The 17523-nt window shown below is 44.0% G+C and overlaps 1 protein-coding gene across 4 annotated transcripts in view; it reads left to right on the plus strand.

The window, feature by feature from the left end:
- Window positions 1-17081, plus strand: part of PARD3B (par-3 family cell polarity regulator beta) — a 996466-nt gene extending 979385 nt beyond the window's left edge. For all 4 annotated transcript variants that reach the window (XM_044913701.1, XM_044913703.1, XM_021703002.2 and 1 more), the window contains one exon: window positions 16652-17081. In XM_044913701.1, the coding sequence (XP_044769636.1) occupies window positions 16652-17009 (358 nt within the window). In that variant the 3' untranslated portion in view covers window positions 17010-17081. The remainder of the gene's footprint in view (window positions 1-16651) is intronic.
- Window positions 17082-17523: the final 442 nt, after the last annotated feature.

Genomic DNA, 17523 nt, shown 5'->3' on the forward strand with positions numbered 1-17523 from the left:
TCTACTTCTGGATCTGCTTGTCATCTAACCCACAGGCTTCAGAAATGCTTCCTCAAGTAAATATAATCCAGTGTTTCATCCCTCCAGATAGTCTGATATTAAAGAAAAGGACAAGAGAGATGGAGGATATTATGTCTTTTTCAAGACCATGCTTGATGGTCTTTTGGCTGCGGCCCAGCTTCCTTTGGCTTTGGGTGCATGTGTCTATAACTTGTGTTGATCCTTCTCAGAGACGTGGACAGCCCACAATCCAAGTCCTCCAGCAGCTCTCCAAGAGGTGGCATCAGTGTGGACACACGAATAAGTAGCAATAAGACATAAAGGATATAACCAAGACTACACAAAAAAGAACAACTGTTTAGAGAGTATATATTTCAGTGTATTTTGTTATCTTTTTTTAACGAACATAGTCCACAAGTTTTGGGAAAGTGGTGATAACTTGCCTCATTTCCATCTGGAGAAAGCAGATTTTTAGAGAGAAAAAGGCCTCTAGACATATTTGAGTATTTGGAAGACTGAGAAAAGCATGCAAAACATTATGGAATAAGGAATAAAAAGTTGGAGCAGAGAGAAAAATAATAATGATAATAATAGCCAATCTTTACCAATCGCTTACCATGCCCAGGTAGTGTGCTAAGTGCTTTTCAGTGCTTTTTCTAACTTAACCCCTCTGACTAGCCAGTGAGACAGGTAACCCTTACAGTTCCAATTTCACACATGAAGAAACAGACTATCATAGAGGATAAGCAACTGTCCTAACATCACATGTCCATTAAGTGAAAGGCCAGAACTATAAGCACCTAACTCCCCTGCTGTTGCATCTCTTGATGCTCATAGCGGGATCTGTGTTGATGGTCAGGGCTGCTCAGCTCAAAGTTAGCTGAGACCTGAACACAGACATCCCTGGAGATAGAAGAGATCGGGAGAGGCCCCGGCAGAAGGAGAGAAGGCAGAATTGTAGGTGATTGTAGCCAGAAGACACCTAGAAGTCTATCCAGTTTGGACAAAAATTCAAGATCCCAACAAGCAGAAAGGAGCACAGCCTGAAAGATGGCCAAAGACCAAAGACAAAGACTCTATTGGCATTAGGAAGGGGGCAACCAATGAAGTCACCCAGCCTTGAACGTTAAGATTCAGGGCTAGGACCTTATTCCTTGAAGGATTTTAATGGGCAGGGCACAACCTCCGGCCTGGAGAAAGTGAAGGGGTACTACTAATACTTATGATATCTTACAACTGAACAGGGCTTTGTCAGTTACACCATGCTTTTCCACACGCCTCTAATGATTGATCGTCCCCCAACCACCCTATGGACTTGGCATTATAACCTCCACTTTCGAGCGAAGAAAGTGAACATGGCCATTTTCCACTCAAAGCCAGTGGCCGAGCCGGAACTTGAAACCAGGAGTTTTGACTCCGAGAGCAGTGCTCTTGTTGACCATAGAGAGGCTGAGCCCACCATCACGCTGGAAACCTATTTACGAAAGCCGGCGTCGAGACGAGTGCTTGGTCACTAGGCAACCAGCAAGATGTCAGCTGCCAGGAGAGAAAGATACAAGGCTGAAACTCAAATGGGCATGGTGTTATTCCTCAGTCGGCAAGTCTAACGCCCACTCAGTTTAAAGAAAAGAGGACCCTTTTTTCCACCCCAGGAAGCACCAGAGAACATTCATTTACTAAATATTGCAGTGAGGGCTTATCATGTGCCAGGCACTGGGAAGTCAACAGTGAACTCAATAATAGCACCTACCATCATGAAGCTCAGTTTATTGGGGGTCAAATAAGAAAACAGGTACTTAGTTATAGTGGTTAGCAATTCCATAGAGGCAGAACTTTCCCTAAGCAAACATAAAGTCTGCACTATATTCAAGATTTTCCGTGACCTTAAGTAATCTTACCATATACATTTAAATCAATCATGACAATTTTCTAACATTACTGACATTGCTCAAGAAGTTTACAAGAGGGGCATTGATTCAGATATAAGGGATCAGGAAGAAATGATAGCTAGGACAGGTCAGATTTGACACTTAAAAACAAGAGCACTTTCTTGGCCTCTGAGAGTTTCTGCCCAGCATCCTGCAGGTTTTCAGCGGCCTCCTGTCATCAGAGAGGGTCATCCTCTCTCCCCGTCCCCATCTCTCTGTCGCTCATACCCAGCTCTTCTTCCAGATTCCTCCAATGCAACAGCTCATCAGAACCCTTTGCTACAGCAGGTATCCCAAGGCACTTCCTCAGCATTGAGCATATGTGCCCTGTCTCGTCTTTCATCTGTTTCTTTGTCCCCTCAGTTGGTTGGTAAGATCCCAGATGATAGACATTGAGGCTCATAGCTTTCTGTAGGTGCTTGATGTTCGGGGGATCATAGAGCACTGTCACCAACTAACGTGTAAGATGGCCCTCTGGGCTAGGTTAACGTTACAAGTTTCGTCTGTCCAGATTTAGAACTACAGAGGAACGATAAGAGGATTATTTCTTAAGTAAGCATTTGGCTTCTAAAGGCAATTCTGAGTGCCTGTCCCTGACAAATGAAATTTTCCCCTGAAGCTATTTCTTTCTATGAGAAATAGTACCCAGAGAAGAACAAATGGATTTAAATTTAGTTATTTTCCACCATCTTGATTTTCCAGGTTATTTTTTTAATGGTGGTGATGGAGGTAATTAACAATTTAATCCGTTAGTTGTTGTTGCTGTTATTGATGATACTTTTTTTTGAACGCCCACCGAGTGTGTTCCACACTTACTTACAAGTTACTGTAAAATCACTAAAATCCAGCAGGTATTTTTCTGTTTCTGGTTTTACCAAATTGTAGTTCACTAAACCTCACTCAACTTAATCAACTAAGTAGAGAATTCCCCAGCGAGATGTTAGGGCAGGGTAAGTATGTTGTAAATAAAACAATTAAAGGGCTAGTTTACACCTCATCAACTTGCTTAACCACCTGATAACAGTTAACTGCAGATTTTCCTCATAAAATGCATGGAGCAAGGAGGTAAGTTAGAGTCTAGGTTTTCAGAAAGGGGACACGTCTCCCCTTTCTTTACCTGAGAACTGGTATTCTCTGCCAAGGCTTTGCACAGTCTCGCCTTGTGGGCCAGGACGATATCTGCATAATGCCTCTTGTGGGGAGCGTAAATTCTGATCCAGAAATCCCATTAGGCAAGGCAAGTTTCCCTTCATACCTATAACCTTTGAGACACCAGCATCACATAAGATCTGAGATTCTTTTTACCCCAATTTTCCTCCAGTGTGCTTTCACTCGTATCATTGCCCTCTCTTCTGTGAGAAGAAAAGCACATATTGCTTTACAGATGGAGAAACCAAGGCACAGATAAGTGAAGAAGTCCAGCCAGGGTCACAGGCAGAGGTCAGGCTGAAATGCAGCACTGTGACCTCGGGTCAGTTTGGACTGGAGCCTGTGTGGTTTCCTGGAAGGGTCCTGAAATTGTAACCCTGGGTGACTCACTGGGGGGCACCTATTCATTTTACAGCGTTGAAGATAAGGTCTAGGAAAGTAAAATGACTTGTCTGAAACCCCCTGGGATATGACCCAGTCTTTGCAGTTCCGACCCGGGACCCCTTCTCCACGCTGCAGCTGTCTCTTGCACAGAGGTCTTTTTTTTTTTAAGATTCTATTTATTCATTTGATACAGAGAGAGAGCATGAGCAGGGGAGAGGCAGAGGGAGAGGGAGAAGCAGGCTCCCCGCCAAGCCAGGAGCCAGACGTGGAGCTCCATCCCAGGACCCTGGGATCATGACCTGAGCCGTAGGCAGATGCTTAACCATCTGAGCCACCCAGGTGGCCCTCTTGCACAGAGGTCTTGATGGAGAACTTATTGTTAAAGATTTACAGGTGGACCAGGTATGGTAATAGACAAGTCAGTGTACTTCCCAGGACACTTTTGCTCTTCAAAGTGGGGAATTTGGATAACATACACATGTCAACTGGAGGCTGTGACCCAAATCCGGTGATGCAGAAATGGGGGTGGGGTCACAGCCCTAAGAGCTACAGGGACAGGTGGGAGCCTTCAAGGAGAGAAGCAGGCAGGAGGAGAAACTGAGGGGGACTAAGCCCTACCCCCAGGGGCGGCTCCAGCTGAGTATCATCTTAAAGGAAGGCAAGGCCTGAGTTTAAAGAAAAACAGGAGAGCTGAATATTTATGTGAAAGCCCTCAATGTTCCAATGTCAGCAACTAGCTGAGTTTTTTAAAAATATGTGAGCCTCTCTCTCTCTCCACATATATATATATGCTATACAAGAATATTGAACATATATAGAGACTATATATGAATTTATGTGGTGCGTGTATATATATTCATATTTATATATTCATATATATATATTCATTGTAATGACTTTTAAGTTGCAATGTCTGATGGAGGGTTTCCTGCACCGTTGCATATTAATATGGAGTGGGACACAGAGGGTCCCTTCGCAGTCTGTCATAAATTTTAGATTTGCTTACGAATTTACTTGCTCATTCTAGGTCTGGACAGTTACCTTAAACTCCCTATAGAAGATGCAGTTTTCTTTCTTGTAAAAACGACTGAGTGTAACTTCAAACTCAACAAGTATTGAGGATCTCAGTGTAATTGGTCTGTTTGTTCTTACTTAGTTTCTGCAAGGGGAGCAAAGGAGGTCCTGCTATCCCCAATTCACGTATGAGGTCATTGAGGTTCAGGAGAAGGCAAGGCACCTGGATGGTATTTCTGTGAGGTGCCTTGCCCGGTCCAAGCCCAATCTCTGTCTCGGTCTCAGCGTCTCCGCTCTCCCCGCGACTCTGAAGTGCATCCTGAGAGCACCTCCCACCCTCACAGGCGAGTGAGATCTAGTTCCAAAAAGGCTGGCAGCCTGAAGCCTTAAAAAGTCCAAACAGCAAAGATTGAGCCTGGAATCCCATCTCTCCCCAAGTTCAAAAACAAGCTGGCGTGGGGCAAATGGTAAATAACATTTTATTTGGTAATGGCTCTTTAGTTTTAAATCACTTCGGCATTTACTTTTAATGAATTTCTTTAAATTAGACGACTCAAACATGTAAATATTTGCTTTTCTATGATAAGCTTTTATTTAAATTATTAAAGCTTCAGCTTCGTGACTGGTTGTAAGAAATGAGGTTGCCGCCGTGCTGATAATAGAATGCATGTGCTAAAACAGGGGGAAATCACTTCATTTGGCACATATGCTGGCACCAAATACCGCTGAGAGCGAGGCAGCGCTCAGAGAAATAGGAGCCAGGGTAAATTTACAGTTTTCTTCAAATTGCTCAAGGAATAAATCAATAAATCAGGGAGTTAGAGAACAAGTGTAGGATGAAATAACATCTGAAGGAGCTCACTCACAATAAAAGCTTATCTTGCTCTGTCTTTTTTAAAAGCACTCATCAATGGCTCTGGACCCACATACTAGTTCACTAAAAGGAGTGGAGGCGGGGGCGGGGGAGGGGGCTTGTGGAAGGGCTCGGGACAATAACTGTACAAGAACACTGGAGACAAAAGAAGAAGAAGAAGATGATGATGATGATGATGAAGACAGAGTCATGATGAGAGCAATTTCATAGCCCCAATCAGTGTGAGCTATGATAAGCCTTGATTGGCTAGCTGCCCAATTTTACCAGCATCAAAGGCAAGCATGGAACCCGCAGAAGCTGGGCTGACAGCCGGGCTATGCTACCGCAAAAAGAGAAATAACAAGAATGCTCGGATTTCAATAAAAGGAGATTTGAAAGTAAAAAGCTTGTAATGACATTAATAACCAGTCTTTACCAGCCATGTAATGATCAGTCCGAGGATGAAGAGACCAAGGCCAGCTGGGCGAGCTTAGCGCTAGTCATTGGCACCTGACTCTCTTAATAACTTTTATTATTTGTTGAAAATCATTTCGACAATACAGTTCAGCAGCCTTTGTGCTATAAGTCCATTTCATCTGCAAAAATGAAAGCTGAATAGAATGTGATATTATAGAGAACCTATCATGCAGGTGCCATCTCCAAAGCTCTCTGCCAAATAATGAGCTGGATTCTAGATGGGCAGACTGAATGGGGGCCAAGGGCTGAGCCGCCTGCATGCCCAACAGGCCCAGCCTTGGGCTCTGGCACCTGCTCAGCACAGAACAGGAGATGAAGGCCCAGAATTACCCTCCGCACTTTGGTGAAAATTGTCATGAGGTGCTTCAACTCCACATCAGAATTGCCACGTAGAGGCCAAAAGCGCTTCCATTGATTACCTGGTGGAAGTTGGAGAATGGGCCCATAGCCTTGGTGCTGGGCATCAGGGAGATGGTGAGACTATAAATTTCCAAAATATACCCAAATACAACTGTGGCTGAATCCATTACCAAAATCCAGCCTCTCCCTGAGTGGAGCTCTGGAACCAGGCCGTACCTCCTTCCGTGTGCCCTCTCCAATGGAGGGTGGGACCAAGAAGCTTAGGTCACTACTGAGAGCAGGATGAGGGAAGCCTTTTTCACAGGAAGCCTGTATGGAGATGAAATCAAGGCAGTATGTGGAGGGGCTGAGCTCCAACTCTTCCTACCCAAAAGCAAACCCAGCTCTCCTCATCTTTATATTGGTCCCTGGTCCATTTGTTGCTTCAACTACCTTATAAATTAAACACTAATACTAACATGCTCATTTCTTTTTTTAAATTTTATTTTATTATGTTATGTTAATCACCATACATTACATCATTAGTTTTAGATGTAGTGTTCCATGATTCATTGTTTACATATAACACCCAGTGCTCCATGCAGTACGTGCCCTCTTTAATACCCATCACCAGGCTAACTCATCTACTCACCCCCCTCCCCTCTAGAACCCTCAGTTTGCTTCTCAGAGTCCATAGTTTCTCATGGTTCATCTCCCCCTACGATTTCCCCCCCTTCATTTTTCCCTTCCTACTATCTTCTTCTTTTTTTTTTTTTAACATATAATGTATGATTTGTTTCAGAAGTACAGGTCTGTGATTCAACAGTCTTACACAATTCACAGTGCTCACCATAGCACATACCGTCCCCAATGTCTATCACCCAGCCACCCCATCCCTCCCATCCCCCACCACTCCAGCAACCCTCAGTTTGTTTCCTGAGATTAAGAATTCCTCATAGCGGTGAGATCATATGATACATGTCTTTCTCTGATTGACTTATTTCGCTTAGCGTTAATACCCTCTAGTTCCATCCACGTCACTGCAAATGGCAAGATTTCTTTTTTTTTTTTTGATGGCTGCATAATAGTCCATTGTACATATATACCACGTCTTCTTTATCCATTCATCTGTTGATGGACATCTTGGCTCTTTCCATAGTTTGGCTATTGTGGACATTGCTGCTATAAACATTGGGGTGCACGTACCCCTTTGGATCCCTACATTTGTATCTTTAGGGTAAATACCCAGTAGTGCAATTGCTGGGTCATATGGTGACTCCATTTTCAACTTTCTGAGGAACCTCCATACTGTTATCCAGAGTGGCTGCACCAGCTTGCATTCCCACCAACAGTGTAGGAGGGTTCCCCTTTCTCCGCATCCTCGCCAACATCTGTCGTTTCCTGACTTGTTAATTAGGGAAGTCTAAATCAAAACCTCAATGAGATACCACCTCACACCAGTCAGAAAGACTAATATGCTCATTTCTTAAGGCAGAAAGCGAACCCAGAGTTTTATGAAATATGTTATATAAGCCTCACTTAGTCTTATAAATTTGGGAGAAAAGACTACCTGATGTTAAGGAGAAAAAAAAAAGCTTACGGCAGACCTTATATTCAGGTACAGGCGAAAAATTCTTCCCCGGTGTCAGGATTTATATTTGAGATTATCCCGTCCAAAAAATGCAAATGATCACACAGTCCCCAAAAGAAAACTAATCTCGCCCGCCTTTACCAACTGTGCCATGTTTTCATTTGAGAGTCAGTATGACGTGCTCCAAGTTGCCTCAGAGTTGGTGGCAACCGGCTTGATGTGCACAAAATCCAACTGTCCTTTGGATTCACGTGCACCTGGCTTAACGGCGGTGAACTGCTCTTTGGTGAGGCTGGCCCACAGCTCCGCCTGCCGGTCCACTCACCCTAAAGTACTATTGCTTGCCCTAATGTACTATTGCTCACCCTAACGTACTATTGCTCGTCCAGCTGAAAGGAGCTCTGAGCTGAGAGTAAGGCTGAGCAGTGAGAATGGACAGCCAAGAACATTTAAGAGAGCATTTCTAGAACCCAGTGTCTGGCGGGAGAGGGGATGACAGGGAGGGAGTCTCCATTTCTTGGTATAGCTGACTGTGTAGATTGTCATTCTCCAAAGGGGTCACTGGAGGGGCAGCGGATGTGGAGGGAGGTAATTATTTACTTTTGCACCTGGAAGGTTTGAGGTGCCTAAGGAGCCTCCAAGTGGAGTCATGCCACCCCATCCCACAGGTAATTCACGTCACTCCCCTGCTCCAAATCCTACTGAATGAAAATCACACTCCTCATCCTCCCCACACCACCTCTGGTATTATGATCCTCCATGACCAGGCTCCAAACAGCCTCTCCACACTCCGCTACTTCTTACTGACCCACGGTTCCCCAGGCAGTGTCAGCAGAATGTCTATGATTCCTCTCATCTGCCTCCACTGGGCACACTGTGAGCAGTGAGGAGCAAGAGAGGTTAGAGGCTGCACGGGCTAGCTTAGTGGTTAAGCATGCAGCCTCCAGGTCGCTACTTCCTGTGTGACTTGGGTCAAGTTACTTAACCTCTCTGTTCTTTAGTTGCCTCATCGGCAAACCAGGGATGATAATAGTACCTACCTTATAGAGCTGTTGAAAGGAACGAACACATTAATGTGGAGAAAATGCTGGGACAGAATCTTGCCTGCTGGAGGCCTTCAGGAAAGTGCTCCAGGGGCTTCAGATCTCTGTGATTCTAAATCAAGCTTCTGAAGCTTATTCCTGAGCTCATCAAGGACGGTAGGAGCACCCTTCTCAGCACTTATATTTCTGCTTCTGAATTGCAGGGGATGAGAATTGCGGTGGCAGGATTCTCTGTGGTCTTAATAAAATGATATAGAAAGAAGCCCTTCCACACACACACACACACACACACACACACACACACACCTCATGAACATGGAAGTATTTAAAACTCCTTCACTGTGGTCCTTGCCCTTAGTGAAGAGGGATTCTGATGATCTAAGAGGGATTCTGATGATCTAAGGGGATTCTAATGATCTAAGATCTAAGAAATAGGTGGTTTACATCCAAAGTCTTCCTATTGCCCAGGTTTTAGAAATCAATGGCAGAGGGACAGGGGGCAGGCGAAGATGTGGCAGTGATATGAATATATGACTCACTTTGGATAAGATACATGAATATCTTATCCAAAAATTGCATGTATGACTCTGAAAATAGATATGATCTAAATTGATCAAGAGAAAGCAGCCCTCATGAACAGTGTGTTTTTCCCCTAGAATGTCCTTTGTCCTGGCAGAAACCGTGGACAAGAAGCTGCATAGTGCTTCTCCTAAGGGGCAGGTGAAACTGTCTTTAGAATTCTGGACCCTACACTCTGGCCCTCCAAGTCTGACCTTGAAATTGTCTCTTGCATGACAATTGGATGAAATCCTCAGTGTTTGATAATGAAATTCGGAGACTACCATTAAAATAGAGAGAGATGATTTGAGTGGCCTAACAAGTTATGATGATTTGTTCCTTTGGTTGCCATTCTCTTCAGATAAAACCTCTTCGGTGGTTAAAAAGACCACAGGGTGATTATTTGCAGCTATTGCTCAGATAGATTTCATGACTTTTTTGTGGCCACTCACAACAGTCTGGCTTTCCACAGGATTCCTTCTCCTCCTATGCTTTCATGCAGCCCTTCCTGATTGTCCTCAGCACCCAGTAGAAACCTCACACCCTCTCATAAAGGAAATTGTTTGTGCAGGACCGTTTTTAGGGAATACCTCCCACCATCTGGTAGGATGAAACACTCTTACGGACCCTTTCCCAGATAACATCTGCTACAGGGTTCTGTCAGATCCCATCTTCGTGGCGCATGCAGTTGGGAAATAGCTAAAAATCATGTGTTTGCGGTCATTGTTGAAAAATGCACCAAAAAGGCATTAAATGTGGGCGATCGAAATCACTGTCTTAAACTGTTTTAGACATGTCTTCTGAGCCCTGAGTCATTATCATTCCACCTTCACTTTCTTCGCAAACATTTCCTTGGTGTTAACCAGGGCCAAAAGCATGTACTGATCCTTCGATTCCCACTCCAGTTCTTAACAAAGAGTAAGAGCCCTCTCCTCATAACGCGATGGGAAATGTGAGTGATGAAAAGGAGATTTTTTTTCCCCAAAAATCATTTCTACAACACCGGCCGTCAAATGATCGTTATATTTTATGATTCTGTGAAATCTGTAGAAATCAAAGCTATGTAACACACATTGCAGAGGGCTCTGCTAATCCTGGCCGACCACATTCATGCCAGAATGAAGGGTGAGGGGCTGGTAACTAGAAACCTGACACTGAAGGAATTCCAAACACAGACTAAAAGCATCTCTGGCTACATCACATGGGCAACTCAAGTGCCTACGAGTGTATTAGTTTGTGCTGATTTCCTTTTAGCTTTACCATATTTGTAGAAGAACTACAGAGCAAAGCCTCAGCCTCAGCTCAGCTGCTAAATAATGCATGCATGGCATGCTTAACAGGAGGATGGCTTTGCCAGATGTCGACTTTCTGCCGAGGGGTACAGGTACCTCTCGGAGCACCCAGAGTTCCACGTTGTGTTACTTCCTCCCATGTGAACCCCAAATTTGGGCACAGCCAGTTATTACCAAAAAAGGAAATCCACAAAGGCTACCTTGGAAAAGTTAAGAAATTGTCTTTGTGTTAGCTGCTAATAGCAAGCGTGGTATTTTACAGAAATTAAGAGGAACAAGATTCTGCCTTTTGGAAGCTTCTCCTTGGGTGAGAAATCCCGTGCTTATGCCAAAGGTAGACGTACTCACCTCTTCTTATAAATTCTTTATGACTTTCACACTTTTTACTGCTTACCTTATTTTTATGCCTGTTAAACGTATCCCTTCCTTCTTGAAGCAGACTCTCTTCTAGTCACTGAATGTGTCTCAAGCTCCGTTGTTTCTCCCTATTGTTCTTCAACCTCACCTGCCCTTCCTTCTCCTAAAAGGAGCTCATTGGATGGGAGATAGTGATGGTTCTTAAGCTCAGCACTGAGACACATCAGTGAATTATGATCAGCTCTGTATTGCAGGGATTCGTTACTGATACTTGAACTGAAGGTTGCAAATAATTTATTTTGATAAATTACAACAGACTTGAGTTTCCTCCCTCAATAATGTTGCTCCCACTCACCTGAGTCCCCTTGTTCTTTCTTGAGTGGGAGGGAAGGGCGTTGTGTTCCCACAGGTGGTAGGGAAGTTTGCATAATCCTAGCTTCTGCCTCTCTGGAGCTTGAGCGGCTTATATGAAAGTCATCCATCATGTGTATTTTGGTAAAGAAAAGGTTGGGAAGTGCTGTGACAGATGGGAACTGGACATCACCTCTACCTCTGGTTTGTGTTCATCAATCCTCAAGTCCAGGTACTTGAAACTGGTGATTGCACCTGGCTGTCACCTTTGACATTATCTCCCTAAGGCCTTTATTTGAGATCCTGTGTACTGTATTTTTAATTGCATACATTATAGTGTTCCTAGATTACTGTGTCTATGACAGAAACAAAGAAAATTTCTTTGCCGGATGATAATAAACACAGTCCGTACCTGATTCTTGAATAAGTACACTTAACCTGTATTACTTAGACATGTTGACCTCACATGACTGGCAAGTCAAGGCAATTAAATGTGAGCCCAAGATTTATAAAGCACATACGATGTTTCAAGTACTATATAAGACAATGGGGTATACTTTTGTTCTTGGCAAACAAGACAAATATAAGAACCCATGCCCTGATAAAGTTTATAGTCATTCCATGTTGGACTCAATCCAACCCTTTTTTTCAGCCCACCATCTTTTTCTCCATCCCTCTTTCCTTCTTTAAAAATTAGAGACCATGTAATGTACAACATGATGACTACAGCTAACCCTGCCATATGATATAAGGTAGCTTGTTAAGAATGTAAATCTTAAGAGTTCTTATCACAAGGAGAATTTTTTTCCCTTTATTCTTCTTTCTTTTCTTTTTGTCATGTCTATATGAGAAGATGGATGTTAGCTGAAACTACTGTGGTAATCATTTCACAATAGCTGTAAATCAAACCATCATGCTGTACATCTTAAACTTACAAAGTGAGGTATGTCAATTATTTCTCAATTAAACAGGGAGGAAGGAATAGAAACCAGTCTTACCTCGACCTTTGCCAATCTCTGGCTCTCAATGAGAGTCTGCTACCTCCTTTTATTTTTTTACTCACTGACCTATTTCTACCCCTTCCACACTTCTGACCGTCTGTGGTTATGGTGCATGTTTGTGGGTTTTCTCTTTACTTTAAACCCTCTTCAACAAATTCAACACACGTCTATGGAGCACCTGGGATGTGCAAAGCCGTGTGCTAAGCTCAGAGGGAGATCACTAGATATATAAGACTCAGTTCGTTCAAGATGTTTGTGCTCTAGTTCAGTATATAACTAGTCTTTCACCCACATGAGGTGAGAATGACCTACTGTGGTGAATGCAGAAAAAAGAGATTTTTTTTTTTTTTTTGTAATCGAGGAGGGAGGTCGGGGGGAGAGCAGGGGCAGATCGGAGGATTCACAATTGCTCATGGCCTGTCTTCTATTCCAGTGGGTATAGCCACCTCATTCCCAGCTAAAAGGTTTTGCCAGTGACTCAGTCTTTCCAATACTGATCCCTTTCCCCATACAGGATTGCCTTAGCAAAGGTAGAAGCTTGCCTTCCATCCTTCCATAGAGTGAAGACTGTTGGTACCGGGGGCTGGCTATCTGACCTGCTTAGCCTCTGATTTTCAGCCCCTTTTTTGCTCAATGAAAAATAGTGACATACTGAACTGGCGAAAAGAAGAGAATCTCATGTAAAGAAAGTGATTGTTATTGCTTCTTCACATATCAACACCATACAACCTTGTCATGTTTAGGCTTAAAGGTTAGCAGTCATTATTGCATGCATCTGCACCTATGTGATTGGAAACCACGTAACTGAGAGAGTTCCTATGAGTTTTCCAACCAAAAGCTGAAGCCTTTTGGCCTCCAGAAATGAGCCTAATCAAGAATAAAATAGGAAAAAGAGTAAACCGTGAAAAATGTGGAAAAAAAAAAACAACAAAATTTTAAAAGTAAAGATATTTTCATGATCGCCTCCTCAAAGAGGTATATAAAGAAAGCAAATACAGACTCATTCTTCTTCTGCAGGTAAATATGGTTCCTGAGTGAGATGTTTCAATTGAAAGTATTTTTAAGAAAATTAGTAATACATACAAATAAAACTCATGAGGTCACCTGCAAAACGAGGGGTCTGGAAGTACTGATACATTTGCTGTTTGGGTCCTTGTTTTCATCATAGTCTCTGGAGGAAGCTGCCCCTGGATTTCTCAGAGTTGGCCAGTAACGTGCAACACCGGTCGCCATGATAAGCATTTCTTAGGACTCAGAATGGACTGGTTTTTGTGCTTTCCTACAAACACTAAATTTCACCCAATATACAAAAGGGAAATTCAAGATCAACAAAGCTAAAATTTCAGCTCCTTGTTCTTCTTTCTATATCTTAACAAGTTAATGAGGAGGGCTTTATTTTTTTCCTGTTTAAAAATCATTCTTTTGTGTGTGTGTGGGTGTGTGTGTCTCTCTCAGGGGGTCTGTGTGTGCGCACATACACACACACAACATTCACCAGCCCTTAGAAGTTGCTCTGGCAGAAGTCTATAGGAAATGCTCAGTTTTGAGGAAAAAGTTATTATAAACAACCGCAGTGCCCCCCCATCAAAGAAGGAAAATTCTTCTAGCACTCTTTGAACCTTAAACAGTGTTTTTATAGGCCAGTTCATTGTTTTTCTTCACTATGAAAAATTAAAAACGATAACTGTTTTGATGAGTTCTCCGGGAAAAGACAGTTTCCATGATTTCATTTCTTGACAAAGAACAGCTACCTCACTTGGTTTCTGCCACATGTAAGCAAACTCCCAGCCGTAAAACCTCCCGTCAGAGGAAGGGATATGGGTCCACAGAACTCTCAAGAGTTCTTCCCCATCTGCCCAGGGGAAGAAGCCTGCCTGCCCCTTGCTGGGAGAGGTGGTTGAGTCTCAGGGGTGAGGTGTGGGAGAAGAGATAACAACTGCCCCCCCACCCCGTGCTGTCACAGCAACATTCAGGGTGGATTCTGCCCCGTCACCACTTGATCTGGGTTGTCTCTTCAAAAATAAAAAAAAAAAAATAAAAAAACAAGGTGTGCCTGTCTTTTATAATGTTCTGTTTTAAAGGAGAGAAATCTCCGTGGAGAGCACAGGACCCTAAAAGTCCAAGGCCTGGAATTCCTCCTTTCTCTCTTTCCATTTTAAACAGGAAACAATCCCGCTAAGAGGGTCCGGAGGGAGCGTTGGTTGTATGTTCATTTTAAGGCAGATAATGTTTGTGTGTTGCAAATGTCAGTGATTTATCCCAAGGGCTTAAAATGAGTGCAGAAAAACCACATGTTTCACTTCATGCAGAGAAATAGCTTCAGTAGGTTTCGAGAGAAAGCACAGGTTTAGGATATTTTTTTAAGTGTTTCGGAAATCTCTAACATGAACCAAAAGGAAATAGAAATGGGGGGAGGCCTTAAAATATTTTACGACAAAAGATATAATGAATGCTGGAAGTTATCTAAATCAAAAATAAAATTCTAAAGGAAAGGGAAGATGTAACCCTGATCCTTTATTTCCCAGGGCTGGAGTGACAGATTATACGTTTGTGCTGTATTTGTCATGGGCAATTTAAAATAGAGCAAAGCAAACTGCACTGAATAATAGCGGTTGATGCTATAATAACCTGTACACAAACAATTTAATTTTTTTATCTGAAAACTCTAACTAAATTACCCCAAGCTCGAGGATCTTTCATTATTATACATAGCCAAATGAAGACATCAAAACGGAGAGAGTGCTATTGTTCATCGTTATGAATGTGTTCACAAGCTACTTTCCACATGTACCAGAGCTTGGAGCCTGTCAAACCTTCATTGATTTGGGGAACTTACAGAGCTGTTTTAACATCAAACTCTGCAGATTACAGGGTGATTCTGACCCTCATTGACAGTGCTTGATTAACCGCAGACACTGTATTCTTACAGCTCTGTCATTTCTTTCAAGTGTTCTCCCAATTTGTACTCTGACATTGAAGAGCTTTTCATTAATTATTATTGTTGCTTTTTCTTTTCCTTTAAAAAGATTATAAAAGGGAGAGTAGTAGAAAATGGGAAGGATCCGGCAAACATGCACACAGAAGGTTTATGGGATTTTAAGAGCTGCAAACAGAACTCATCTGTTTAACCCCAGGCTAGATAAGATGCAGTCATCTGTACGTTGTTTAAAGACGTATTGCTTCTGTTATAGCAAACAGATCAGAGGATGCTTGTTGTCTTAGTAGAGAGATCCAGACAGGGTCACTTTCTGTGAGTGTTTCTTCTTGCCCTGGACCGTTCTGTGTGCCTACTCATTACACAATGCAGCTTCCAGCTGGCTCGGCTCTTCCCTCTCTGCTCCTGGCCTGGTGGTGCTTCCTGGCTTGCTGATAGAATTGCTTCAGATCAAGTTCTAGGTGGATGATTCCCAGCTCTGGGTTAGGACTTTCTCTAGGAACTGTAGAGAGGGGAGGGCACATGGGGAATGTGACAGAAGCTAACCAGAGTTAGACCAAGACCGTGGCCCATGTCAACAGCACCCCACAGACCGAGCAGAGACGTGAGGACAGTCCACGGGAACTCTGTAACTCTGAATAACCTGTAAACTTCTACCACCGTGTCTGTGACAGGCTTCCGTCATCGTAGGGAAGAGTAGAGGCGGGGTCAAATCATCGCAGCTTTAGCAGAGCCCAAGTCTGCCTTCTTTAGAAAACCAGCTGAGCCACTATACTGAAGGCCACCACCCGGTGGTATAAACCAGGTAGAAGTAGCTTTCTCTAGGGGCGCCTGGGTGGCTCAGTCGGTTGAGCATCTGCCTTCGGCTCAGGTCATGATCCCGGGGTCCTGGGATCGAGCCCCACATCGGGCTCTTGGCTCAGGGGGAATCCTGCTTCTCCCTCTCCCACTCCTCCTGCTTGTGTTTCCTCTCTCGCTGTCTCTCTATCTGTCAGATAAATAAATAAAATCTTTGAAAAAAAAAAAAAAAGAAGTAGCTTTCTCTCTCCGGCACCAATCTGAGTATAAGCAGTCCTGGCTGACAGGGGGCTCCGTGATATCAAGGACTTGGGCCCTTGCCCTCTTGTTGTTCGACCTTCCTCAGCATGTGGCTTCCTCCATGCGGTTTAAAATGGCTACTCCGATGGCCAGCAGGAAGGAGAGGGGAAGAAGAAAATTCACCCTCTTCTTTTCAAGGGTGCACATCGTTTCTATTCACACCCCATGGGCCAGACCTAGTCTTTGACCACACCAAGCTACACGGGAGGCTGAGGAGTGGGGTCTTCAGCTGGGCAGCCAGCTTAGTAGCTACTGATATGTGTCTGTTCTTCTCTTTCCAGGGGAGGACCAGCTGATCCTATAGACTATCTGACGGCAACACCTCGAGCGCTCTACAAGGAAAGAGAGCTTCCATATTACCCAGGGGCTCATCCCGTGCATCCTCCCAAGGGGAGCTACCCCCGCCCCCCGGATCTGAGGGTTGCAGACCTCCGGTACCCTCAGTATTACCCTCCTCCGCCAGCCCCCCAGCATAAAGGACCCTTCCGACAAGATGTCCCACCTTCTCCTCCTCAGCACCACAGAGTGCCAGCCTATCAGGAAATGGGTAGACCAGGGCCCCGCGGGGGCAGCCCAGACCAGTACCCCTACCGAGCCCAGGATCCCAGGCAGAAGAACCCCATGACTGCAGCTGTGTAGCTGAATACCACCAAGCTCAGCCCAGCCCAGAAAGGGAGATGGGTGACATCACCTTTGCCCTTCCTAGACTTTCAGGCCTTCCTCTGTTCGGAATTCTCCATGGTATAGATAGGCTTTTCTCACCGAGGTTGCAACACTGGACTGCTGACCAGAGGGGAAAAGGAGGGGACAGGAGGGCAGGGAGATCACAAGGAAGAGAGAGGACAGGGCTCATAAAGACAGTACTGCCGGAGATTTGAAGTACATTTAGAATTGTTCAGATCAGTGAGAGTGGACGGGCAAATAACAATGGAGACACCGCACCTGGGGCCTCCCTGGTGCACACGAGCCTCATCGAATTGGCAGTGCGGAGGCCATCTCAGAGGCTCAGCCTCGGCCCCCCTTACGAAAGCTGTTAAGTCTGAAGAGTGGCTGCAAATACGGGCATCTTAAATGAGTAGTTTTTCATTGAGAAAACAAAGCAACAGCAAACATGACTCGTGATCTCCTTGAAATGTTTATACCCAGAGGAAGG

Source organism: Neomonachus schauinslandi, chromosome 3 (assembly GCF_002201575.2).
Source record: "Neomonachus schauinslandi chromosome 3, ASM220157v2, whole genome shotgun sequence".
NCBI lineage: Eukaryota > Metazoa > Chordata > Mammalia > Carnivora > Phocidae > Neomonachus > Neomonachus schauinslandi.